This window comes from Carcharodon carcharias, chromosome 20, assembly GCF_017639515.1.
Source record: "Carcharodon carcharias isolate sCarCar2 chromosome 20, sCarCar2.pri, whole genome shotgun sequence".
NCBI classification, from domain to species: domain Eukaryota; kingdom Metazoa; phylum Chordata; class Chondrichthyes; order Lamniformes; family Lamnidae; genus Carcharodon; species Carcharodon carcharias.
The window spans coordinates 10,169,134-10,193,374 of record NC_054486.1 but is presented as its reverse complement, the minus strand read 5'-3'; the positions used below and the strand labels follow the sequence as shown (position 1 = coordinate 10,193,374).

The following is a 24,241-nucleotide window of genomic DNA, read 5'->3' as shown; positions in this document are numbered from 1 at the left end:
GACCAGCCAAGGAGCAGCTAACCATATATGTTTTTATGTTTCATCAAGTGTAAAAATCCTATAGACCTATCCTTTTACCCTTCCATATGAACTGGTATATAGGGGGCCCAAGGTGAATGCATGTGACACGTGAATGGTGGCTGCGATTTACCTAATTCTTTTTTAGTTCGTGGGAAATAGTTTCAATAAACTCATCTTGTTTTTTTATTTAACCTAAGAAAACCTGTCTGACTAATTCTTTACAATCTGAAAGCATAAAGTGGGACTGACTCTTACAGAATTGGCAAAGCACATCCTCTCTAAATTCACATAAAGAAACTCTAATAAGGTCAGACATGGAATGGGAGAATAGGAGAGTCATTTCCCCCCTCCTTATCTGGCCATAACAAACTTGAGCCTGCTAATTCTATAGCACTTAAGTAACTACCTGTAACTGAAACAGTAAACATCTTTGAACAGTTGCTTGGTAGTACAGAACTTGAATATTACTGCAAAGAGAGAGATGATGTTGAAGCTTTGCCTCTTGAACTCAAAAGGGCAAACACAAGAATACCAAATTTCAAATGATCACAACAATTTATACTACAGGAGAAAAGTGTGCTGATTGGTTGTCAAGACTACTCTGATTGGCCGAGGCATTACCATGGAGAAAGCAACAGAATAATAAGCTCCCTAAGCTCCCAGGAGTTGAAAAAAGGTGCAAGGCTTGGAACCTGTTCCTTCTAGTTGCAGAGAATGAGTCCTTGCCTATGAATGTATATTGCTTCTAACAAGCATTAATGAGCTGAGTTATGAGCTCGACTGATTATCTTGATTGGTTGTTCATCAGATGTGATTCCGCAATTGGGCAGCACTCGTTGAACGCTTCTGAGTGTGCTGATAGCTACACTAACAGCCATGCTTGGCCTAAATAGCCAAGTGGTTATGGTACTGGGTTTGCAACCCCAAGATCAAGAGTTCAAATCTCACAATGGCAAAACTATGAAACAATGTAACTTCATCTGAAACAGATGGAAGTGGATTTTAGCTTGGCCTAAATAGCCAAGTGGTTATGGTACTGGGTTTGTAACCCCAAGATTAAGAGTTCAAATTTCACAATGGCAAACTATGAAACAATGTAATTTAATGGCCTAAATAGGCAAGTGGTTATGGTACTGGGTTTGTAACCCCAAGATCAAGAGTTCAAATCTCACAATGGCAAACTATGAAACAATGTAACTTCATCTGAAACAGATGGAAACAGGTTTGTACTCGAAAGAGTTACACTAACAGCCAGTGTAAGATAATCAGTCGAGCTAGTAACACAGCTGAGAAGGAGGGGGAAATTAAAGTGATGAATTCAATGCCAAATCAGCTACAGAGAGGGAAAGAGCAATTAGTTAAGAGAATAAGAAAATAGAAAGGAAACATAATAAATAAAATTTAAAATTTGACACCTTTAAGATCTCCCTGAAAAATTCAAAACCTGAAGGAATGAAACGCTATGGCTGTAATAATTTTTGGTGACAGAGGGATTGATTGCCTGTAAATTACAATTGTCAGGTCATCGAAGCTTTTCATCTGGCACTCATTTGGACAGATGCAAAAATACCAAATCTCAAAGGGAGCAACAATTTATACTGCATGAGAAAAGGGTGCTGATTGGTTGGCAAGTTGGCTCTGATTGGTCGAGACGTTATCATGTCAATGCAAAACTCAGAACATGATGCCTAATGTTAGATGAAATTCTGCAACTGGGCAGCATTTGCTGAACAGTCCCAAGTGTGCTAAGAATTACAATCTCCCTCTCTCTCTTCAGGTACCATGCCCTAAGAGGGCATTGGCAACCATGGACTTTCATGTGTTGGTCCATGGTTATGCTTGGCAAGGCACTGTAGTGGTTTGTCATTGCCCTATGCAGGTTCTGGCTGACCAGGAGACTGTCCTGCTCTTACTGCCTGCCATAAGCATATTGGAAAGATTTGTGGGTTGATAATCAACCTGTTTGGCCACATTATGAATGCACCTTCCATGGTCATCAAGTCCCAAAGTGAGACTTGAACCTGGTGCTTCTAGCTCAGAGGTAGGGACGCTCCCCACTGTGCCAAAAGACCTCCAAGAATTACACTAACAATCAATTTAAGATTATCAATTGGGCTCGCAATGTAGCTCACTTATGCTTGCTAGAATTCATATGCATATTCATATGCAGGAGCCTGTTCTATGTAGGCAAGAGGAATATGTCCAGACATTGCACCTTTTTTGAATAAACAAAAGCATGGTGGACAATCACTCACTGGTGCATTCACATAGCAACATATTGACCAATCAGAGCCAACTTGCCAACCAATCAGCATCCCTTTTCTCAGTATAAACTGTTGTTCCCTTTGAAAGTTGGCATTCTTGCGTCTACCCTGATGAGTGCAAGGCGAAAAGCTTCGATACCATGGGCAGGATTTTCTGCACCCACCCACTGCCACGATCTTCTGGTCCCGCCGCAAGTCAGGCTGGAGCGCCACTCACCCGTGACAGGCCCCACCTGCGACAGGCCCCACCCACAACGCGGTCAGAAAATCCTGGCCCATGTCTCTTTTTTCCAGCAATGTTCAAGTTCTGTGCTACCAAGCAACCAGTTGTCACGTTGTTAAAAGCACACTTAACACTTGTAATGGCAAAATTTGATTTTCTGTGGTGAGGTTTAATTGGCAAATGTGGCAAGTTCCTAAGGAATACAGGGAGGCCAAGGACCAGATAGTTTTTGTGAGGTCAATATGAGAGCAGCGCAACTCAGACAGCAACTTTTGGACATTTAACAGTCTATCTGCTCCTCGCCTGAAGTTGATGTGCCATTTATCCATAAATAACGAACGCTATTCAACTTGACATTATTTTTGCAGCAAACTCTGTGTGCAATAAATTAAAAACTCATTTTGCGATTGAAATTAAATGATAAGCAAATTGATTGCTTGTCATCATCCAACTGACTTTTTAAAATTGAAGATTATGGGGAAAAAAAAACTATTTGCAGGTATTGTCCATGTTTCAAGTTGAAATTCTGTTGAGTTTTGTTTTACACAAATAAGCTTTTTCAGAACAAAGATTATTGGTTTAGACCCACTGAAAATCCAAACAATTCTTAAATGAATCACAGGCTTGTCGACCAAATATGTCAGCTTATAATAAATATGAGTCCAATTAAGCAATAATATTCCAAAAGGCCTGTTTTGGCAATAGGTGAAGTAGATAAATAAACCTTCCAATCATGCAAGAGAAATTCAGAAATTTATAATTTGGGTCCAAGTTTCCTTTGGGTCCGAGTTGGGTCTAAGTTTCCTTCACTATCCCAGTGACCATCTGCAAAACTCCCTCCACTTATATGGTCACTGATGTAGTTACTCAGTAAGCTGGCAGACCATATGAGAATTGCCACAAGTGTGGAAGTCAGCATATCCAATGAGATGATGCCTCATTACCAAGTGTAAGTGGCCTCCACCAATTGAAGAAAAGGATTAATTCTTTCAGAAGAAACTTTGTATTGACCTCCTTGTTATGACGATCAATGGGGGAACAGGGAGGTTACCTCCTCCCATCTTCCCTCCCCCACCACCCTCCTAACCTCCCCCAACCATTTCCACCTCTGATGGGAACCTGACACTCAACCTTCCAGCAAAGTGAGGTTGTCAAGTTCCAGAGATGTGGGACACCCAACAGCCTGTGCAATTGAGTTGTCCTCACACACACACCCCCTCCCCCACCCTCCACCCCACTCCACCAGTATCCTGCACTCTGGCGCAGTCAGAAATACAGTGCACTGCACCGCCGGACATAATATTAGCATCACAGACAGGTTTGTGGGTCACAGATATTTAGGCCTTTTTAGTTTTAGTGCCAAGGGGTGATAATTAAATTAAAATGATCATTTGTACATGGATATAGTGCATGTTTAATTATTTCCTAGAGCTAATTTCAAAGCAATTCTAAAATTTGCGGCATCGCTGATTTATTTAGATCAAAATTCATTAATTAAAGTTCAGTTTGTTTTGGGTGGGCTATTTTTATATTGGGCAAAATTGTTTTGAATGATAATGGGTAGATAGTTATAATGATAAACCGACTTTAAGGGCTGGGCGGACGTGGAGCTGATCGCCACCCGCGATTGGCTGCGCACTGCCATTTACATGGATGGGCCAATTAAGACCCGCCCAGCGTAATACATGGCCAATGGCGCTCATCGCTACCTGTGCGGGCAAGGGGAAGGAAGAGGGAGAGTCGGGACCTCAGCTCTTTCGCGCAGCAATCTCCCTGCGGCATGGAGCTGCCTCAGGGAGATTAAGTTGACAATGAAACTTCTCAATAATGACCTAAAATATTATTTAAACAAGCCCCCTTATGTGACAGTGTCACATGACCTGGGACATGTTTGTATATTTTGCAAAATTTGTTCAATTATTTTACTGAACCTTCAGGAAACCTCATTCCACCCGTGGACGAGGTTTCCTGGAAAATGCGAAGGCCGCTTGGGCTCTTCGCCTGCCCCCCCCCCCACCCCTCCCAACCTTAAGGTTGAACAGGCAACATTGTTAGTGAGCTAAATTACTTTCTTAATGGCCTCAATAGACCTTTGACAGTTCAGTCGGTGCATGCCCGCCGAATGCAATATTGAAATGACGCGCGATGACATCAGGCTCCACAGCCAACGTCATCTCATGTCATTTTATATATCAGTGTATCAGGCCCGCCCCCGCACACTGACGCAATATTCTGGCCCAGGTTTCTGGCATGTACCTGTTTATCTTGATGGTTCTATAAAATAGAATTATTGTTTTCAGCATATCCTGTTTAGTTATAATAGTAATAACTATGCTGCGGAGATAGATCCATAGAATTTACTTTTTGCAAAATTAACTGATGAGCATATGGCACCTCATGTTACATGCCTCTCTCTCTCCACAATTTCAACACCTGCGTTAGCCTGTTTAAATGGATTAATGCCTCTGCTACATTCAAGAGCAGGGGAATTCCATACATTTGCCAACTAATATTGCAACAAATAACTGGTGTATTATCATGTGGCACAACTTAGTGTGGTTTAATATTTTTCTCTTTTTGTACAACACATTTAATTATATTTAATAACCTAAATTCAACTTACAAAAGCCTTTAATTTAACTGCTTACTGAAAGGAAGCATGCAAAAAGGGCATAAAGTGGAAAAGTAATTATAGCATCTAGTGAAACTATGTATACACATAAATTTTGAAATAACTAGCAGCATTTAAGCATTAGAAGTCTCTTGAATCCCTGTGGGAATCTCTAGGAAGTGGCTTGTATTTGAGTTATGGAAATCATTTTTCTGGCTGGTTCCAGAGCTTGTAAATAGAAAAGTTCCAAGGTTAAGACTAAATATATAACTGCTTCGTTTATTAATGCACTGATGCAAATCCAGAATTATCAAGTAGCAGTTTAATGTATGCAATATCAATTAAAAGTTACCAGTCGCACTCAATGTCCGTTAGCTGAATGATTATCATATCAAAGACATTAAAGATTATAACTTTTCTGTTTTGTTTCTTTGAAACAGTTTGAAGTAATTAAAAACACATGGTTCTATTTAAGGTCTAATGTAAATGGTGCTCTTTCGAGAGGTAATTTTAAAAGGTTAGTTTAGTAATGTAAAATAGGGAAGCTGGACATGTCACTGCATTTTCTATTCGGATCATAGACGAGACCCCGTACTTATTATGCATGCTTTGAAGAAGTATTATGAACCAGAGTTTAATGCTTTTCACAGAACTGTGTTCAGTACGGGAAGTGAGATAGAATGAAAAACCACATGAGAAGTATAGTATTTGACATTTGTTCTTAAGTTTTATGTTTCCAGATTTATTGCCTCTAAGCAAAGAAAATAAAAATGCTTGATATGTGGAGTAGAATTATAATAGAGGAAAATGCCCAAGTCAGTAAATTAGCTGAGATAAGTATTTTTGCTCTGTAACGTTTAAGTTTTAGCTGTTTAGTTTGTGTAAAAAAAATGGTCATTTTACCTTCTTAATATATTTAATGTTATCGAGATGAATTGTTTTAAAGCTGACAACAGTTACACGCCCACGTAACAGTGCATAAAATTATCTTAAGTTTTACTCATAATATGCTTTAGATTGTGACAATAACAGCAGTGTTTAAAATACCTGTTGTAATACTTAAAATTACTTGAAATAGTGCTGTTTGCAACTAGTCACTTACAGTTTAAACTTCCAGTTTAATTCTTTCAATGTGATTATCTATCAGACTTCCAGGTTAGACTGTAGTGGAAAAAAATCCAGAACATTTTTTCCTGTATTGTTATTAATATCACTTCAATCCTTCATTGGAAGTAAACTATCTAACTTGTGTTACAATGATTGCAGCTTTTGTCTTTACATAAATTATACCTGTGTAATATCTTGGCCTCAAACAAGGCATATCTAATAGGGAGCTTGGCAACCTAGGCATTTGCCCCAGCACGAGGTCAATTGGAAGGTCATTGAAAGGTGTACAAATTACACACAGTCAGAGACTGCAATTATCCCTGAGAAAACTTATTCCACTGCCAACTACGGAAGTTCAGCAGGCATGTGTGCATCTTTCAGAGATGCCTGTTTTAAATTTGTGGTAACTTTGAAGCAAAACTTAACTTACTAGTAGAGATACTAGATAAAATTTGAGTTAAGATGTGCATTCTTTGGAATCTATGTTGGCAGAATTTATAGTTCTCAGTTTTTTTCAGCTTTGCTTATCATTTCTTATGCCCACTACCGTTAAAATATGGATTTAATTTTTGGAAGTGTTATTTCAATTGAGTATTCACGGCTTGTTTTTAAATCCATGGATTTAATTTTTATAAGTGTTATTTCAATTGAGTATACGTGGCTTGTTTTTAAATCCCTGGATTTGTTCAGAATTGATTTATTTTTTAAAGTGCAGAATTTTATTCTAGAGGAGATCAAAGTTGCACTGAGACTATTCCCTTCGATGAAATTAACTAATTCTACATTAAACACAGAAAAAGCTAGGAATACACAAGATTTTCGAGTTCTGATAGTGGGTCTCCACCCAGATGTGCTGATGCTGATGATCCTGTTGTGTAAAAATTTGAAATGATAAGAAATGTAAAAACAGCAGAACTAAAACAATAAGAGAGATTAGAATGGCCAAGACAATGACAAAAATAATCGATCGTCAACATGAAGGGGAGAATTTTTCCTATAGCGGGTGGGCTGGGCGGGAGCGGATCCAATCGCCACGCGATAATAAAAATTATGGCCTGCCCAGAGTAATGTGCAGCCGGTAGCGCTCAGTGCTACCTGTGTGGGCGGGGGGCGGGAGACTTGGGCCTGTGCTCTTTCGTGCACGCGTGTGAAAGAGCGCAACAATCTCCCTGAGGCACCAAGCTGCCTCAAAGAGATTAAGTAGATATTAAAACTTTTTTAAAAATAAAGTTTAAAAAAAAAATCACGTAAGCGTGGCCCCTCATGTGACAGTGTCACATGAGCTGGGACAGGTTCGTGAAGTTTGCAAAATGTATTTAATTATTTAATAAAACCTTCCGGAAACCTCATCCCGCCCGTGGATGAGGCTTCCTGAAAAATGCAAAGGCCACTTAGGCTGTTCGCCCGCCCGCCAACCTTAAGGTTGGACGGGCAGCGTTGTTAATAAGTTCGATTACTTTTTAATGGCCTTTAGCGCACCGAACAAAATGTCGAAATGACCCACGATGACGTTGGGATGCACGCCCGATGTCATCGTGTTGTCATATTATTTGTTGGGCCTGCCCCTGCACACCAGTGGCCAGACCCTGCCTGAAGAGCTTTTATATAAACACAAATTAAAAGGTAGCCAAGAATGCTGTGATCACTCAAAGATAAAAGAAACCAAATTGTAATTGGGAGTGAAAAGTGACAATAATAATTAATATTACTTAGCAACAGTTTTTGCAGAGGCAGGAGGAATGGCAGCCGTAAGAGTATGTGGGGAGGATTTAAAAAAAAATCTTACTTGAGTTAAACATTCAAGAAGAAGCTGTAATAAATAAGTTAATGGGACTGAAATGAGACCAGACACCAGGTCTGGCTCAGTTGACTTTTATAATTTGAGCTTTTAGTTTCTTGTCTAACTTCACAATCCACGTACAATGCTCAGTGTGACCAACCAAAGGGTCTGTTTGTAACACCATAGCTTCTACTCACTTTTCAAGAGCTGCCTTTAACTCCTTATTCTCTTGTAAGGTTTACTTTATTATAAAGCTTTGAGCACTGTTCCAATTGTTTTAGTAGTGTCTGACCTTATTTATATTTACCTTGGCAACTACTCTTTTCTGTCTCTCCTGCTCTAGCTTCAGATCTTGACCCATTCAAATGAACATTCATGTCAATTATCTCTAATGTAGTTCCTTGATCCTTGAGGAGAGATTGTTCAGTGATCTTTTCTAGGTTTGATTTGCCTATCATGATGACTTATTTAAAATGAATAACACAAGTTAACAGTTGGGTTAGATTCTCACACTACTTGGTGAGCTGTGATAGGGGATCAACTTTGCATGTTTCTGCTTCTAATACCGCACATGCTTGTGATACTTAAATCTATCATTCCTTCTTGAGTGCTATTATTAGCTAGCTAGTCATATTTATTTGAGCTGAATCAATGACAAGAAGACAGTATACTTACAGGCAAAGTTTCACAATTCAAAATTTAATCCCCAAATAACCTGATGTACTTACAAACCAAGCAAACATGAATGGATAATGAATCCAAATTTACTGGTTTATACACCTCTCTTGGGTACAAACCTCAAATCTAAATGTTCTTATAAACATGCAACTGCCTCTCTAAGTTGTATATATAAAATAAATTGAGCTATGTACAGGTGAACGGAGGCCTAATTGAATGAAAGATGAGGTGAGAGTAACTGCCTTTGACATTAAGGCAGCATTTGACTGAGAGTTGCTTCAAGAAGCCCTGTTTTCTATGTTAATAACTCCGTCAACAAAATCATTGTATTTCTAAAGAAAAGGAAGAATGTCAAGGCCTTAGGTACAGTGCAGAGGAGGTTTATGAGGATGATACCGTGTATAAAAGACTTCAGTTAAGTGTAAAGGTTGGAGAAGCTGGAATTGTATAATTACATAATGAGGTTTGACTGAGAGCTCAGAAATCCATTAACTTGTTGAAACATCTGAGCCCAGCCCATTGTTTGCTTGACAGCTCTGGCTATCTGATCTTATTCTGTCAATTTCACAATGTTTATTCACACAAGATGAAGGGGGTTCAAGTGCTTGTGGTTTCAGCTATTGATACTTTTAAGGGTCTGGATGATTGACACTTAAATAGGATTGTAGTAAAAACATTTTTTATGAATGAATGACTTTTTTAAAGCTTTTTTTTAATATATCATATTCATTGCTTCTATACAGAGTGTATATTGGAGAATGGACATGAAAGTGCCATAGCTTGGCAAGGAGGGTATGAGGGGCCATGGCGGGATGGGTGGAGGGGCATAGCTTGGCATGGGGGCTATGAAAGGCCATGGGAGGTAGGTGGAGGGCATGAGGTGGCATGGGGAGTGTCTGGGGGGGAGGGGTTGGGGGGGGGTGGTGACATGAGGGCTGACTGCCGGATCGCCTTACTATTTTAATTATAACTGGGACAAAGTCCCAAAACACCTAGATGGGCCTTTCAGATGGCCCACCTTGACACACGGCAGCCCCGTCTCCTATTAGCAAACCTCAGAACGACAATCCCGTCTTTGCGGGCACTTTCTTCCGAGGCGGGCACGCCGAGCTGGCAAATTTCCCGACTCCCGCTACCTGCCCTGAAGGTGAAAACCCAGTCCCATGTTCCCACAACCACCGTGCCCACTGGCCTACATAAAATTCAATGCGTTGGGAATCAGAAGTCTAAATGTTTAAGTCCCTACCCTGCCCTATGACTGCAGCTTTGCCCAAACCTACACCTGAACTCCGAGCCTCTGACTTTGACATGTTGTTCAACCCTTCCAAGCAACGTTTACACCCACAACACCCCCCCCCCCACCACCACCACCACCACCACCACCACCAAAGCCCTCTTTTGCCTCTCCATCGATGCTTGGGTCTTTAACTACCTGAAGCCTACCCTGTGGGATTTAATGACTAAACTTCTGTACATGCAGATTTTTCTTTCTTTTTTTAAGAAACAATGGGCTGAAATTTACGGGGCCTGCGTATTAAGCGTTGCCTCACCCCCCCACCACCCCCCCACCCCTCACTCCCGGAAGAAAAGTCAGTGCCTCAATGATTGACGCTCAGCAAGGCTGCCTCGCAGCAATAACACGCTGTGAGTGGCCATAAGCAGGTGACGGTTGGATTTCCGCCCTCAGTGGGAGGAAGTCCCGCCCCTGAGAGCTGCCAGCCAATCAGTCAAGGCGGGCTGCCAGAGCTTAGTAGTTGGCACTGCTGAGACTGCAAGGAGGCCCATGGAGGAGATCAATGGATCCTGCACTGAGGCGTCCCAGGTTTTTTAGGGCGAGAGCTGAGGGAGAGGGGTTTGGGGGTGTGGGTTTTCGAGGCCAGGTGGAGAGGAACAATGTGGGGTAACATCTTGGGTGGGGGGGTGGGGGTGGGGGGGGTGGGGGGGTGGGTGGGGGGGTGGGGGGGTGGGGGGGTGGGGGGGGGGGTTGGGGGGGTGGTTGGGTGGGGATGGGGTGGGTGGGGGGGGGGGGTGGTGGGGGGGTGGGGGGGGGGTAGGGGGAGGTGCCTCCAATGTGCAGAGGGCAGCCCCAAAAAGATGCAACACCCCCTTCCTTCCCACCTTTCCCACAAGGTTATTTTAAAAAACGGCCACCTGAACCTCATGCCAACTGTTCTATGGCACAGGTAGAATATTATTCAGGTCAACTGGCTTGTTAGCAAGCTCAATTTGCCGTTAATTATTTATTTAAAAACGGTGGGCAGTCTGCTGTTTCCGCTGCCCGCCCACCTACTGTATTATGGAGGGTAGCCACCTACCATATTTTACAAAAACATGCCTAGCAGGGACAGTGTAATCCGGCCCAGTCTCGCTATCCATCTTTTGATCCATGTTTGGTTCAACCGCATTAATCTTCGCATGTCTGGTTCAATACATTTATTGTATAAACCATCTTGGAAAATTGTAGACTTGCCTACGTACGACAGCTGGTGTGTGTGTGTGTGTGTGTATTCTCTCCATGTGTAGTGCATGTGAACATACCATAAAATGGCAGATGGAAGAATAATTGCGAGTACCTCTTTGAATTGACATATAATTACAATGTACGGGGTTGACTAATCATAGAGATTTAATGCTGTAAAACCCATGGTGAAGCGTGCATTCACTGGTACCAGGCACTGCCAGTACCTTTGCTATTATTTATCCAATATGTGTTGACCATTTAACCATCACATGCCTGATCCAAATATCTAGAATTACAATGATTCAGATATATTTAAAAATGTACACTTCCATCTAGTATCACTGGGTAATGATCCTCTTTCCTTAGTCTAAGGACTTGAGACTGTTCATTGTGTTTGCACAGTCACTCTGCTTAAGACTGAACCAATTAAACCACCTCCAAAATCCTTTCAGTGCATTTTAATATTGATGCATTGACGTAAATCAGTCTACTAACATCAATTTCATTCTCATTCGTATGCTGCTAAACAATAGCATTCAATGGCAGAGTTTTTTTTGGGAAAGCACATGAAACACTATGAAATGCTCCTTGAGGACAGGAGCAGGTCACCATTACCAAACCTGGTCTACATATGACTCCAGTCCCACACCTTGGGTTCACTTTTAACACCCTCATCACAATTAGAAGTAGACAACGAATAACTGCTTTACCAGCATTGTACACATCCCAAGAACAATTTTGCGTTCAAGTTCTTCAGTGTCAATTATTTTTACTCTAAATTTCTATTTCAATTGCAGATTGTCAAGTTACTGGATGGCAAACGCTCTCAGACAGTGGGAATCCTTATATCCAGTCTACACCTGGAAATGAAAGATATCCGACAAGGTATGCTTTGAGCAAAATGTATAAATCTGCTTCATTTTGACTGTTTATGAATGAAAAAATCCCAAGAACATAAAGTATGCAATGTTATTTTGTGCCTTAAAGAAGTGCTTGCTTAGTGGGGTAGAAGAGACATTTTCTGCTCTCCCTAAGTCTAGCTCTCTGACGCCCAGTTTTACAACATTGCTGGGAAGTAAGTGCGTCACTATTCGCCATCCCAAATATACAACTCGTCTCAATTCTGGGAAACTTTGAATCGTGATCTCGGATCTGTGCTCATCTTCATTACGAAGAATACATTTTTGAATCTAAATTGACGTGAATTACAATGGTTTTGCTTTAATTTGAAATATTCAGATTTTGCAACAGGTACACCTTTCTCTTCAAGAAAATGCTACTTCACATATGGATCAGTTCGCTGCTTTGTCCATCTTTCACATTTTTCATGCCACTTTTTAAACGTCCTTCAATATTTTATGTGTATCTATGTTTTGTAGGATTAGGAAAGAAAACAAGGTGGGATAAGTCAATATAAATTCTTTGCATTTAACTTTTATAAATCTGTTGCCATGATTCCATCCTTTCTAGCCCATTCATACAATTTCCAAACTGATGTACTATCTGTGGACGGAACTTAATGCAACCCGCCAAATCGGGATTTGTGGCGGGAGGAGTCATAGAATCGCAGGCGAGAGGGAATCCCAATGGCAGAAACCGAGGGTCAGCGGGAAGGCAGCGAAACAGCAAACCCACATGAGCATGGCCGGAAGCCAATTAAGATTAAGAAGGCAGTTAAGAGCCATTTGCACCCTGGCGAATGCAATTGAAAGCACAGCTTGGGATTAAGCGAGGATCATGGGACATCAGATTCCTGACCAGGGAAGACCAGTGGTATTGAAGCGAGGAAGGTCAGCCATCCTCCACAGGAGGACCAAAGGAGTTCAGGAAATTACAGACTGAGGGGCATAGATTAGAGGGGGGGAGGACCTGATGGTTCAGTTAGGCGGAGGGGTGTACATTGGCATTTTAAATCCAGGGGTAGCCGCCATTGAAAGGGCTAAAATCAGACCCATGATGATTACAAACCCAATATTGTCGGACACATGAGCAGTGAAGGAGCAATGCCACGGGAGGGGACTGCAGGCACCAGGGGCACCATTATCAGAAAGGCAGGAGCAGCAGACAGGCCCGCCTCCACCACCATGCAATTGGACAGGCTGCGTGCATCACTTCCTCTAATTAACCAATCGCTGCGTGATTGCCATCTCCTGACCCACTCGGGTACCCCTGACTTCTGGGTCCGCTAGTGGGACCCCCCACCCCCCCCCGCTGCCTGAATTAAATTCCAACCTATGTATCTGAAATATTTTGCAAAGTTCCCACCAACAAACCTTGTATTCAGGTGCCATATATCAGATAATTGTGGGTGTGACACCCACAGTTTACCATCTATGGTGCCGAAAGAGCAAAAGAAAAAAACTACAATTATTGGTCTCATCAGGAACTGCCACAAATACAAAGAAAAGATTTTGTGAAGCAGGGCAGCAGAGGACAAATCTGACAAGTTGTTTCCAGTGTGTCCGCAGTAACTTCGTGGGTTGCTGTAGCATAGCGGTTACGTTACTGGACGCTCAGAGGCATGAGTTCAAATCCTATCCACGGCAGCTGGGGAATTTAAATCCAATTAATTAAATAACCCCGGAATAAAAAGCTGGCATCGGTCGTGGTAAACGTGGAATTGCATTTTGTTGCAAAATCCCACCCGGTTCACTAATGTCCTTCAGGAGAAACAAATCTGCCAACCTTACTTGGTTTGCCTTACCTGTGACTCCAGACCCACTGCAATGTGGTTGACTCTTAACTGCCCTCAGAAATGGGCCCAGCAAACCACTTAGTTGTATTCAAGGAAGTGGCTCACCAGCGCCTTCTCCAGGAGGACTAGGGAAAGACGATCAAGGCTGGCTCTGCCTGCGGCACCTGCACCTGTGAATAAATAAAAACACAAATCCTGGCTTATGTATTTTTCTGTGCGTCCTGCTAACCTAGTTGAGACTTCTAATCTATAATGTCCAACGATGGTATTTGTTCATAGCAGTGCCTAGCAATTTAGTATTGCTATCTCTTTATGGCATTTAATATCCCTCAGATTCAGTGGGCTTTCTGTTTAAGGTGTTTTAATCCCCTGGTGAGATAGGGTTTACCTAACTACAGTGTCCAGTTTCTGTGTCATGCCCAATGGGTTTCTTGTGTATTAACTTTCCCAACCTGAATAGTTGATCCATACATCTGATTTCCCTGGTAGACAATGGATAGCACATCTGCTACTTGGACAGTCTGAATTTAGAGAAATCTAAAATCCAGATATGAATGTTCATCCCTACCTTTTAACATTCTATTCCAAAAAGCCCCAAAGACATTTTCAACTCTTCAATTCGAGATAAGCACCATGTTTAGCAACCCTTCCTTTTAGATCTCTGTGGATGGCTGAAAATGTTGCATTCTATCTGTTCCAATATCCACTTTATCATTTTAACACACATTCTATTTCAACATTATGAACTAGTTGTTAAAACGAAGGTTTTGAATGCCTACCAGTCTGCGTTGAATTTCTTACAAGCCTAGAAACAAATGACATGGATACTGACTATAATTTGTTGCCTAGGAACTAAACTACAATACAAAATTCTTCTTGAGCAGTTTTCTTTTGCCACAGAGTGTACCTTGTTCTGCATTTGTTCCTCTCTACCACAATACCATAAATGAATAGGAAAACATAGTGACATTTATCGTTAAAAATACCTGGGTCTCAGCATTGAAGCGTTTGAAGAGTACGCTGGAATATGTGATGAGAACAGATGGGCCAGCCACCTTTTTTTTTTAACTGAACTGTCCAAAGAGCCAAAAGGCTTGGTGATGGTGACAGAGAACTGCAGCAACTCAAAAAAAAATGTATACCTCAAAAAGCATGACTGGATGACAGCAATGTATAATGACTGTATTTCAATTGTTATATTTAAAGAACATTCAGATGGACATTTTGGCTCCTTGCCCAGCACTTTGTGCTCAACAAAGACAGTTCGAATGTGGCTGATTTAACTTGCCGTTGTATTGGCCCATGTTGCCAACTACCGGAGACAGAATCCTGTTTTGTGCCCAACCCAAACACAGGACATGTTCATTTTGTTTGCATCGACTCTAGTGAATGCACATTGTGCATTGGGTTGAATCTGGATAACAGATTATGGTTTAAAACTTTTTGATAATAGTTTCATTACAGACCAGCAAGCCACCCTGTTAGACCAGACTTTGCTGACCTGAAGCTGAGCAAATCTAGGGGTTTAAAAAATATTTTCCTTGTTCCGAATAACTTGTAACATGTGTTCTTTTGAATTTGCCTTGAAGATCAAGGGATTTAGCCTGATGAACCTAGGCCAGATCTGGTGCCAGAACCATTTTGCTCATGACTTTGTGGGGCATAAGGGCTCTGCTAGTCTCTCAACCGTATGTCAATCCTATCACAATTCTCTGCACCATAAATCACACAGTTATTGTGGTATGACAGAAAGTCAGTCAGACCAGGAGCATTCTCCAGGGATTTGCTCTGCGGATAGCTGACATGTCTGTTAAAGACTGGCACACCAGACAGGTCACAAAGTTAAGCCCAGAGGGATTTTATCGCTGTGCTCATATTCCTCTGGCTGGCTGCCTTGGTGACAATCTGCTCTGAACTTTACAAATTAAAATATAATTTTGTTCCTCACCGCTGCCGCATGAAGCATGATCCTTCAGAAAGCTTTCCAGCTCAGAAAAAAAGTTGCATTTGAATGGTCCCAGAAAGTCTGAGGCAAGTGACTTTTGTGTAGTCAAATGATTTTTCTAAGTCACTAAATCAATATGGATAGACTTGGCAAAGGGGAGAAAAGCAGATTTCCCTTGCTGAATGTCAAGAGGAATAATAAACAAAGGAAGTGCTGCTTTGCTGTGGCTACCTGTGGAAAATAGCTAAAAAAAAAAATTCTTCCAATAAAATCTACTTTGAATATGGCAGAATGACATATGAGCTTTTATGGATGGGCGGGGCTAGGCTAAATGTCTTTCGAAAATAATTAAGTTTGTCTTCAGGTTCAGGATAGCGTAAGTTCACACAATCGGTAAATTAATACAACCCAAACCAAGAACATGTGGATTCCAAATACTCCATTCGTTTTATGTGTCACAGTACATGAATTTAGTTCGAAATGGTTTTAGTGCGTGTGCCTGCTAGTTTGTTAAGTGCACTATGCTGATCTGTTTATTGTCGTCAGTGATGGTTATTATAACCAAATGGGCACAATGCTACACTAATGATCTTTCTGTATATAAATTCTTGTTTTTGTGAGCGGACACCATAGTGCCACAGGAAAGTGTTTGCCTTAATTTACCTCAAAATAGATTTCAAAAGCCAGACTTGGCTGAGCAACAGTTTTTTCTACTTACAAGACTCCAATAAAATTACCAGTTCTTCACAGCATGTATCTGCTTCCTTTCTGTTTATCTCAATGTTTCAATAAAGTGGAAAATTTGAGCAGACAATTTATGTTTAGATTGCTAATAAGGATTTGTAACACTTTAGAAAGTGAGCAGCCTGACAGTGCAATTAAACAACATTTTTTTGGATGCAACTTCTTACTCTTTCCCTGTCACATACAGTGTTACATATTCAGACTCTGAGACAGTGTACAATTATCTTGCATCACCTTTGTCTTGTTAAGTTTAGCTATAAGCTTTACAACTGCAATTGAGAGAATGCATTATTTGAATTATCCTTGAGCAACCATTGTAGATAGGATATACCAGAAACAGACATTTAAAGTCCCGCTTCTTTCTGTCAAACATGTAATGTGACTTAAAATCATTGAGATATAAATATAGTCAGATTATGTGAGCTATACAGAGCTATCCAGTAAGTATAATCTGACAGAACATTGATCATTATCAATAATTGCGAGTTAATGTACCATGTCATGTGTAATTTCAGCTATTTTAAATCTGGACAACTCTGTGGTGGATTTGGAAACACTTCAAGCTTTGTATGACAATGTAAGTACTGAAGCCATAGAGATTACAAGAAGCCCATAAAATAGACATAGTCTAGTTCTTTGAAAATATACGATAAGAATTACCAGAATCCATTTAGTGTATTAGTGACTTTGGTACTGGATATAGTATAATTTATAATGGCATTTCTGATATGGGAAGGCAAGTGAACACTTCCTAGTAAATGTGTTTAATCACTAAACTTTTGAATATTACTTAATTAAATACTTCTACACAAAATGCTTGGACCCCAAATTTACATGTCATTGCCAGTGCCTTATTCACGTTAAAATGGCAACTTTATTTTTGGGTCTTGTAAACTGAAGGGTGGGAGGATAGTGGGGGATGGGGAGAATCCTATTTCTGCTGGGCTCACCCCCAGTGCCTTTGTAGCAGTTTATGGTCAGTTCTACAATGTGTGCACTGATGCTGCCTGGAGCTTATTAGGATAATTGCTAATGATATGACTGGCATAGGAGTGGATAAAACCTGAGATTGGTGCTCCCATAGTATCATAGTAACAAGAAAAATGAGCATCATTGCCAGCATCATCTGCTATTGGTGGAACTGAGGTACCCCTAGATGCATTGAAGTCAATGGAATATGGAGTGCATCTTCAGGAGGGCACACACTTGGAGGAGTTCTCAGTGACAGCTGCGAGACACATCCAAAATCAAGTAATGTTGAAGTGTTCTCATCTATTTAGTAGTTTCCCTTGGTTGTTGCTGTCATTCCTCCATTTTCTCTGTCGTCAAAAATATACCAATTCCTTCTGTGCATTGCATCCTAGAACCTCACTACAACTCTCTGCTCCAACAGCCAGTGAAGTACTTTTGATGTTTAGCCAATGTTGTTATGTAGGAAACGCAGCAGCCAATTTGCACACAGCAAACTCCCACAAACAGCAATGTGGCACTGACCAGGTAACCTCTGACCGTTGTTATAATCTCCATGAATATATGATCGAGAAATATATAATATATATAAATATATAATATATAATCTCCATGAATATATGATCGAGAAATAAGCAGACCTTCCCTTTTATCACAGTTACTTCTAGAGTGGTCGTAAGTCATCCTATCTTTCTTTATACCCTGCTTCACCTGGGTTGGCTAAACAAACGTATTTTACTCCTCTTTTAATGCTCCACCCAGGTTCACAGTGTAGGTTAATATCACAAGAGGCAGTTAGCTACATTTTTGTTATAAAGGATTTGCTGTCTGTGGTGACACTCGTCCTATGCAGTCTGGTCAAGGAAGGGATGTTATGCCAATCTGTGTAGGTAGTTTGTTCTTATCGCCAGTATCCCACTTGTGTGTGCCCTGAGGGGATAAGCCAGATGCCTTACATGTACTTCAGAAAGTGAAACCTCATTCAGTCAATTCTGAGAGGCATCAGCCTACATTGGGCCCTAAGTATTTGAGAGCCAGCACATACTTCCTGCCTAATCTGTTCCCTGCTAGGGCAGCAATCTGTGTTTCCGTGGTGTCAGAGGCATCCATTGGTCCGGGGTCACTTCTGAGGCCGAGGATGCCAGGGCCTCCAATGAAGCTTCTCTTTTAAAGTGACAATGAAAGGTAAAGAAGATTCTGGCTGTCTGTTGCTTCATAGCAATGCCATAACAATTCTATGGATTTGCGTCTAAAGTCTCATTGATCTTACTATCTTCTCTAGCTGATGAAGCTTGCCTCCCCATCAGCTCTTTACAATGTTCTATTGTTGTTGGTTCCAATATCCATTATGTCCCTTCTGGTCCCATGGCTTTCATACTAATTGTCCACAAGCTTCTCCTGTAACTTGATTGAGTTAATTAGATTTACGTTAGCCATTGAGAGAAATATTGCAGATGGAATCAGACAGCGTATATAATTGACCCATTGATGGTACCCTGGGTTTTAAGGGTCTTCATATAAGTCATTTGTGAGTGGTGAGTGTTGCAGGATACAGAGTTTGTGTATCCCTAAACCATATTGCAGTGTGTAAGATTACTCGTGCTTTTATTCAATTGAAAGAATCAATAATATGCTGGTGTCCATGATGCTAAAGAGAGAAAAAGGACAGTGGCTAGCCTGTTAGTCTGCTTGCCATGTCGGATGATCGAACATTTCCTGACACTGCTCTGCAGTTCTGGGGATGAGAAAGCTGGCATTCAGCCACTGGTATCCCCCACCAAATGGCACATAATGCCATCTACAAGATGCACTGCAGCAAATCACCAAGGCTTCCTCCAAACCTGCAACTTCTACCACTTAGAGAAACAAGCAGACACATAGGAACACCACCACCTTTAAGTTCCTCTACAAGCCACACACCATTCTACTTAGAACTATTTCGCCCTTCCTTCATTGTCACTGGGTCAGAATCCTGGAACTCCCTCCCTAACAGCACTGTGGGTGTACCTACACCACATGGACTGCAGCGGTCAAGAAGGCAGTTCACCACTACCTTCTCGAGCACAATTAGCGATGGGCAATAAATGCTGGCCTAGCCAGTGACACCCACATCCCATGAAGAATTTTTTTAGAAGTCACTTTTCTAAACTATCCTGTCTGTGGTATTGTACCCAGGAGTCTGAAACCCACTCTTATTAAAATTTTGGGCTTTTTCTGCCTCCTTCCAGTCCCTTGCCCCCCTTTTTCTTCAGCTGTTTCTGTCTTCCACTTGAAGCCATTCTTTACCAGTGGCACAAAATCTCACATGAGTCACCTATTACGTCCATCCTGTAATCAACTCAATCTTGCAAAAGGTCTTCTACTAATATGCTATACCTCCAGGCTGCCGCTGTAAACCTCAGCCCTTTTAGGCTTTCAAAATGCTGCACTTTAAATGTCCAACTACCCTAGCACAGTACATCCGTATTACAGCAGAGAGTACGTTCAAGTGAATCAGTGGGTAGATCCAAGTTCAGTGGTACAACTTCAGAACAGGTTTTAGGGCTTTTATATTTTACTAGTTATGAAAGGGAAGAAACATATTTCAAAATCTATTCTAACTGATCTGGAAATGATGCATATGCTGCTGGCTTTTTTTAAAATATAGAGACAGATGAGTATTATATTTATTCTATACTCTCATATTCTAATGTATTCATGAATGACAAGTTGTCATATGAGTGTTAAAGTTAAGAAGCTTTGAGCAAGCCATAATTATACCCATTTAAATGAAAAAAATATTAGTTAAACTCAACGTCAAAATAGCACCCAGTAATAAGATTTGTGTGTTCAATAACAATAAAGGACTTGCCTCATTCAGGGGTTAGAAACTACAGGGTCCTGAAAGAGTAATTTTATATTTATTGAGATGTCAAATTTCTCCATTAGAATAAAAAAATACGCATTTTATAATAAATTCCACATTTTAAAAATATTCCTTTTTCTTTTGATATTTTAGTTTCTATCTTAATCCTATGTATATCTGCTAATCAGCTACTTAATAGCTTGTAAAATTTAAAATTAAGTGCGAAGGGTGTTTTTTACTTCCTAGTTTGCTGTCTGTGAGAATACTTAAATGTCATTGGTTGCTTACCACTGCTGCCTGAGATATCCTTGACTTTGCACCATTTTCAAAAGGATGAGAGGAAAGGGGAAATTCATGCCATAGATCTTACTAGAGCTTTGTGGGCAGCCTTGTTTAAAGTCAGCACGAGTGTCATTGTGCTTTGCTGCTGACTGTGAAATCCAGTCCTGTAATTCAAATTCTGAGACTATTCAAGCACATTGTAACTAAGTACAGGATATTCTGTATGTTACTAATGAACAAATCCTTCACTTTGGATTATCGACCCTAGTGACCCTCGGCTAAGGAGAAAACAAATCAACCATGGGAACATAGGACTAGGAGTTGGCCATTGAGATCATGGTTGATTTGAAACCTAACTCAATTGTCCCATAAGATGAAGGGGTTATCTTATGAGGATTGGTTGGACAGGTAGGGAATGTATCCATTGGAATTTAGAAGGATGAGAGGTGATCTTATTGAAACATATAAGGCACTGAGGGGAATTGACAAGGTGGATGCTGAGCAGATGTTTCCCCTAATGGGAGAGACTAGAACTAGGGGGCACAGTTTAAAAATAAGGGGTCTCCCATTTAAGACAGAGATGAGGAGAAATATTTTCTCTGAGAGTCATTAGTCTGTAGAGTTCTCTTCTCCAGAGAACAGTGGAGGCTAGGTCATTGAATATTTTCAAGGCTGAGTTTCACTCCTTTGTTTATCAAGAATCTAAAATTATAGGGGGTAGACAGGAAAGTAGAGTTGAGGCCTAAAACAGATCAACCATGATCTTATCAAATGACGGAGCAGGCTCGAGGGGCCAAAAGTGCTGTTCCTAATTCGTATGTTCATATGTATGATCGTATATCGCTTAAACCCTTGGATAACAAAAATCTATCAATTTCACATTTAAAATTTACAATTGATTGAGTAGTATTCAATTTCACTCCTGAATGACCTGACTGTAATTTTTAGTCAATGCCCTTAATCCTAAGCTTCCCAACTTGTGGAAGCTCTATCTACCTTTTCTGTTCCACTTAATATCTTGAAAATTTTGAAAAAAATCAGCACAAAACCATCTAACTTCCAGGGAATAGAACCCTAGTTTGTGTAATCTCTTCTCACATTTTAACACTTTGAGTCCAGATTTCATTCTGGTAAATCTACATTGCATTCCCTCCAAGGGCAATATATCCTTCCTAAGGTGCGGTGCCCAGTACTCCAGGTGCAGTCCCACCAAGGTTTTGTAGGACTGAGGTATGACTCCTACCCCCTTATATTCTAGTCCTCTAGATATAAAGGCAAGAATTCCACTAGCCTTTTTGATTACCTTCCATATCTCTCCATGACCTGTGTACTTGGATCCCCAAGCTCCTTTGGACCTCAACCGTTTCTAGCTTTTCCCCATTAAAAATGGACCCTGTTCGCTCTTTTTTGGGTCCAAAGTGGATGAACTCACATTTGCCTACATTGAAATCCATTTGTCGCAGTTTTGCCCATTCACTTAATCTGTCAATATGTCTTTGTAACAACCGCTGCTATTCATTTTCTTCTGGAGGCTGCTGCAAAGTGCATCTACGTCAGTATTGGGTGTGAACAGAATTGGGTTCCATTGAGATATCCCCGACACAACTAGGCTGACTCCATTATTAAGTGTTTACAATTATTGGAATAGCGCACACATTTGCTTACACGTAAAGAATTACTATTTGTAGGAGGTGGCTTTGGACCTGTATCATAGCTAGAATCTTGGTCTTAAGCTGAAGATTACAGATTATTGTTATATTTTGTCATTCTATTTTAACAACATCCACATGCCCTTCATGGGCAAGATGTAATACAATAATGAGGGAAGAAAATGATATTTTTCAGAGAATTTTCGAATTAAGGTGATGGATTCCATTGTTGATGAATGGAACACTTTCAATTTTATATAGCCACTGACAGAATCAGGTACTCCCAGATCAGGCATAACAAGAGAAACATTCCCTCTGTTGTATTCAAACAATTCATCTTAACTCAAGCCCCAGGAAATCATTCATTGATGCACCAAGTTTAGTTTTTCTGATTGCTTCATCAGCAATTTTTAGTTCCTTTGAGTGAAATTGTTAACTCAGAGACAATCTGTACCAAATTATGGGCAAGTTTATGCTGTGGACCTGCACATACCACAAACAGGCTCGCGATCGCCCAAGCTAACTCCATGAAGGACGCTTTGAACTGGCAGACAGAGGATGTTGTCATCCCATTAATCTGAGTTAGATTTAAACCAGGTGAAAGGATCCACTGTGCCACCCAGTCTCCAACAAGGGTCTGTTTCGGAATCTGTTTCAAAATTATTTTATTTTCTGAAATGAGTTTGACATTGTCAGGGGTAATTAATAACCCAATACATACTGACACCTCAACTTCTAACCTAAGTGTTACAACCAAAAACAAGCTGCATAATTAATTACCACAACTTTGGTAAAATCACAGAAATGTTGTTTCATTCTTATTAGGACCGTTCAGGATCTGATATTAGTTGGGAAGATTCCATGACAACGTAAATATTACATGATTCATGTGAAGCGGTAGAGCCCAATCTTCTCATTCTGTATGTTCTTATTCTTATGCTCTTATTTTATCCTGCATGAGTGCCTTTCTGTAGCAGCATCCATGACCTTAGTGTTAACTCGAACCCAAGCCACTTTGTGAAGTATGAAACTAGATACTAATACTTTTGTTAATGAGTTTATTCACAGAATGCAGCACTACGTCTGCTTCCTACCTCCAAACTAGTGTCCCAGCAGTCTCTCTTTATAAATGCTCCAAGTATTTCATTAAACAATGCCTTATGCCTGTGTATCTTAACAATATAATTAACATACAATTAACAGTCAGATTTGCACTGAATCATGTAACAACCCTTTAGGATTTTTGAATAAATTAGTTCAAAGGATTTTTTTTGTAGATGCCCAAATCTATTAGTCAAAAATCTATTATGTTTCTTTTGTGATGCGATATGCAAGGCAGGAAGAAATAATTCATTCACCTCTGCTCCTGACTGACTAACATATGCCTTCCTGTCAGTTCCCTTTGGGTAAATGTTCCCATTCCTGTGGAAAATCAGTAGCAGTGGGCGTGCAGTCGTTCAACGTGCACTCCTGACCAGGTGAAAAAGAGCTCATTTCAAATCCGCTTGTTTTTCCATTGCCGGTCTCCTTTTGGTTAATTGTTGAGTCCCTAGCACACTGGCTTCAGCTCTATAATGTGGAGATGCAGTTGTTCAATACAGTGCAAACCTGGCTCCATTGTGTTTTTCTCACTAAAGCCTTCATGACATTGATCACAGTTTAACAAATTTTTAATACCATTGGTTCTCCAGGTGTCAGGGCCATTTATAATTTAGTTTTGAAATGCAAAAGAATACTTAACTTTGTAAATAACCAGCTTTTAAACTTCGGAAACAGAATTCCGAAGAAAGTCACGTTCTCACCACACGCTCCAGTTTCTATAAACTGGATAAAATTAATCCTGCTTGTTACAAAGAAGCACAGAGAAACTGTGCCTCACCATATGCATTAAAATTGTGCCCCCGGCACACAGAAGCATTCATGTCTCTAATGAAATCCAGTTCTTTCATTATGATAGGATACACGCG

General features: G+C 40.6%; 1 protein-coding gene across 3 annotated transcripts in view; it reads left to right on the top strand.

Moving 5' to 3' along the window:
• The window catches only part of fmn1 (formin 1), a 377,136-nt gene that overhangs the window by 178,383 nt on the left and 174,512 nt on the right, over nucleotides 1-24,241 (top strand). For all 3 annotated transcript variants that reach the window (XM_041214614.1, XM_041214615.1, XM_041214617.1), the window contains 2 exons: nucleotides 11,943-12,030; nucleotides 17,045-17,106. In XM_041214614.1, the coding sequence (XP_041070548.1) occupies nucleotides 11,943-12,030; nucleotides 17,045-17,106 (150 nt within the window). The remainder of the gene's footprint in view (nucleotides 1-11,942; nucleotides 12,031-17,044; nucleotides 17,107-24,241) is intronic.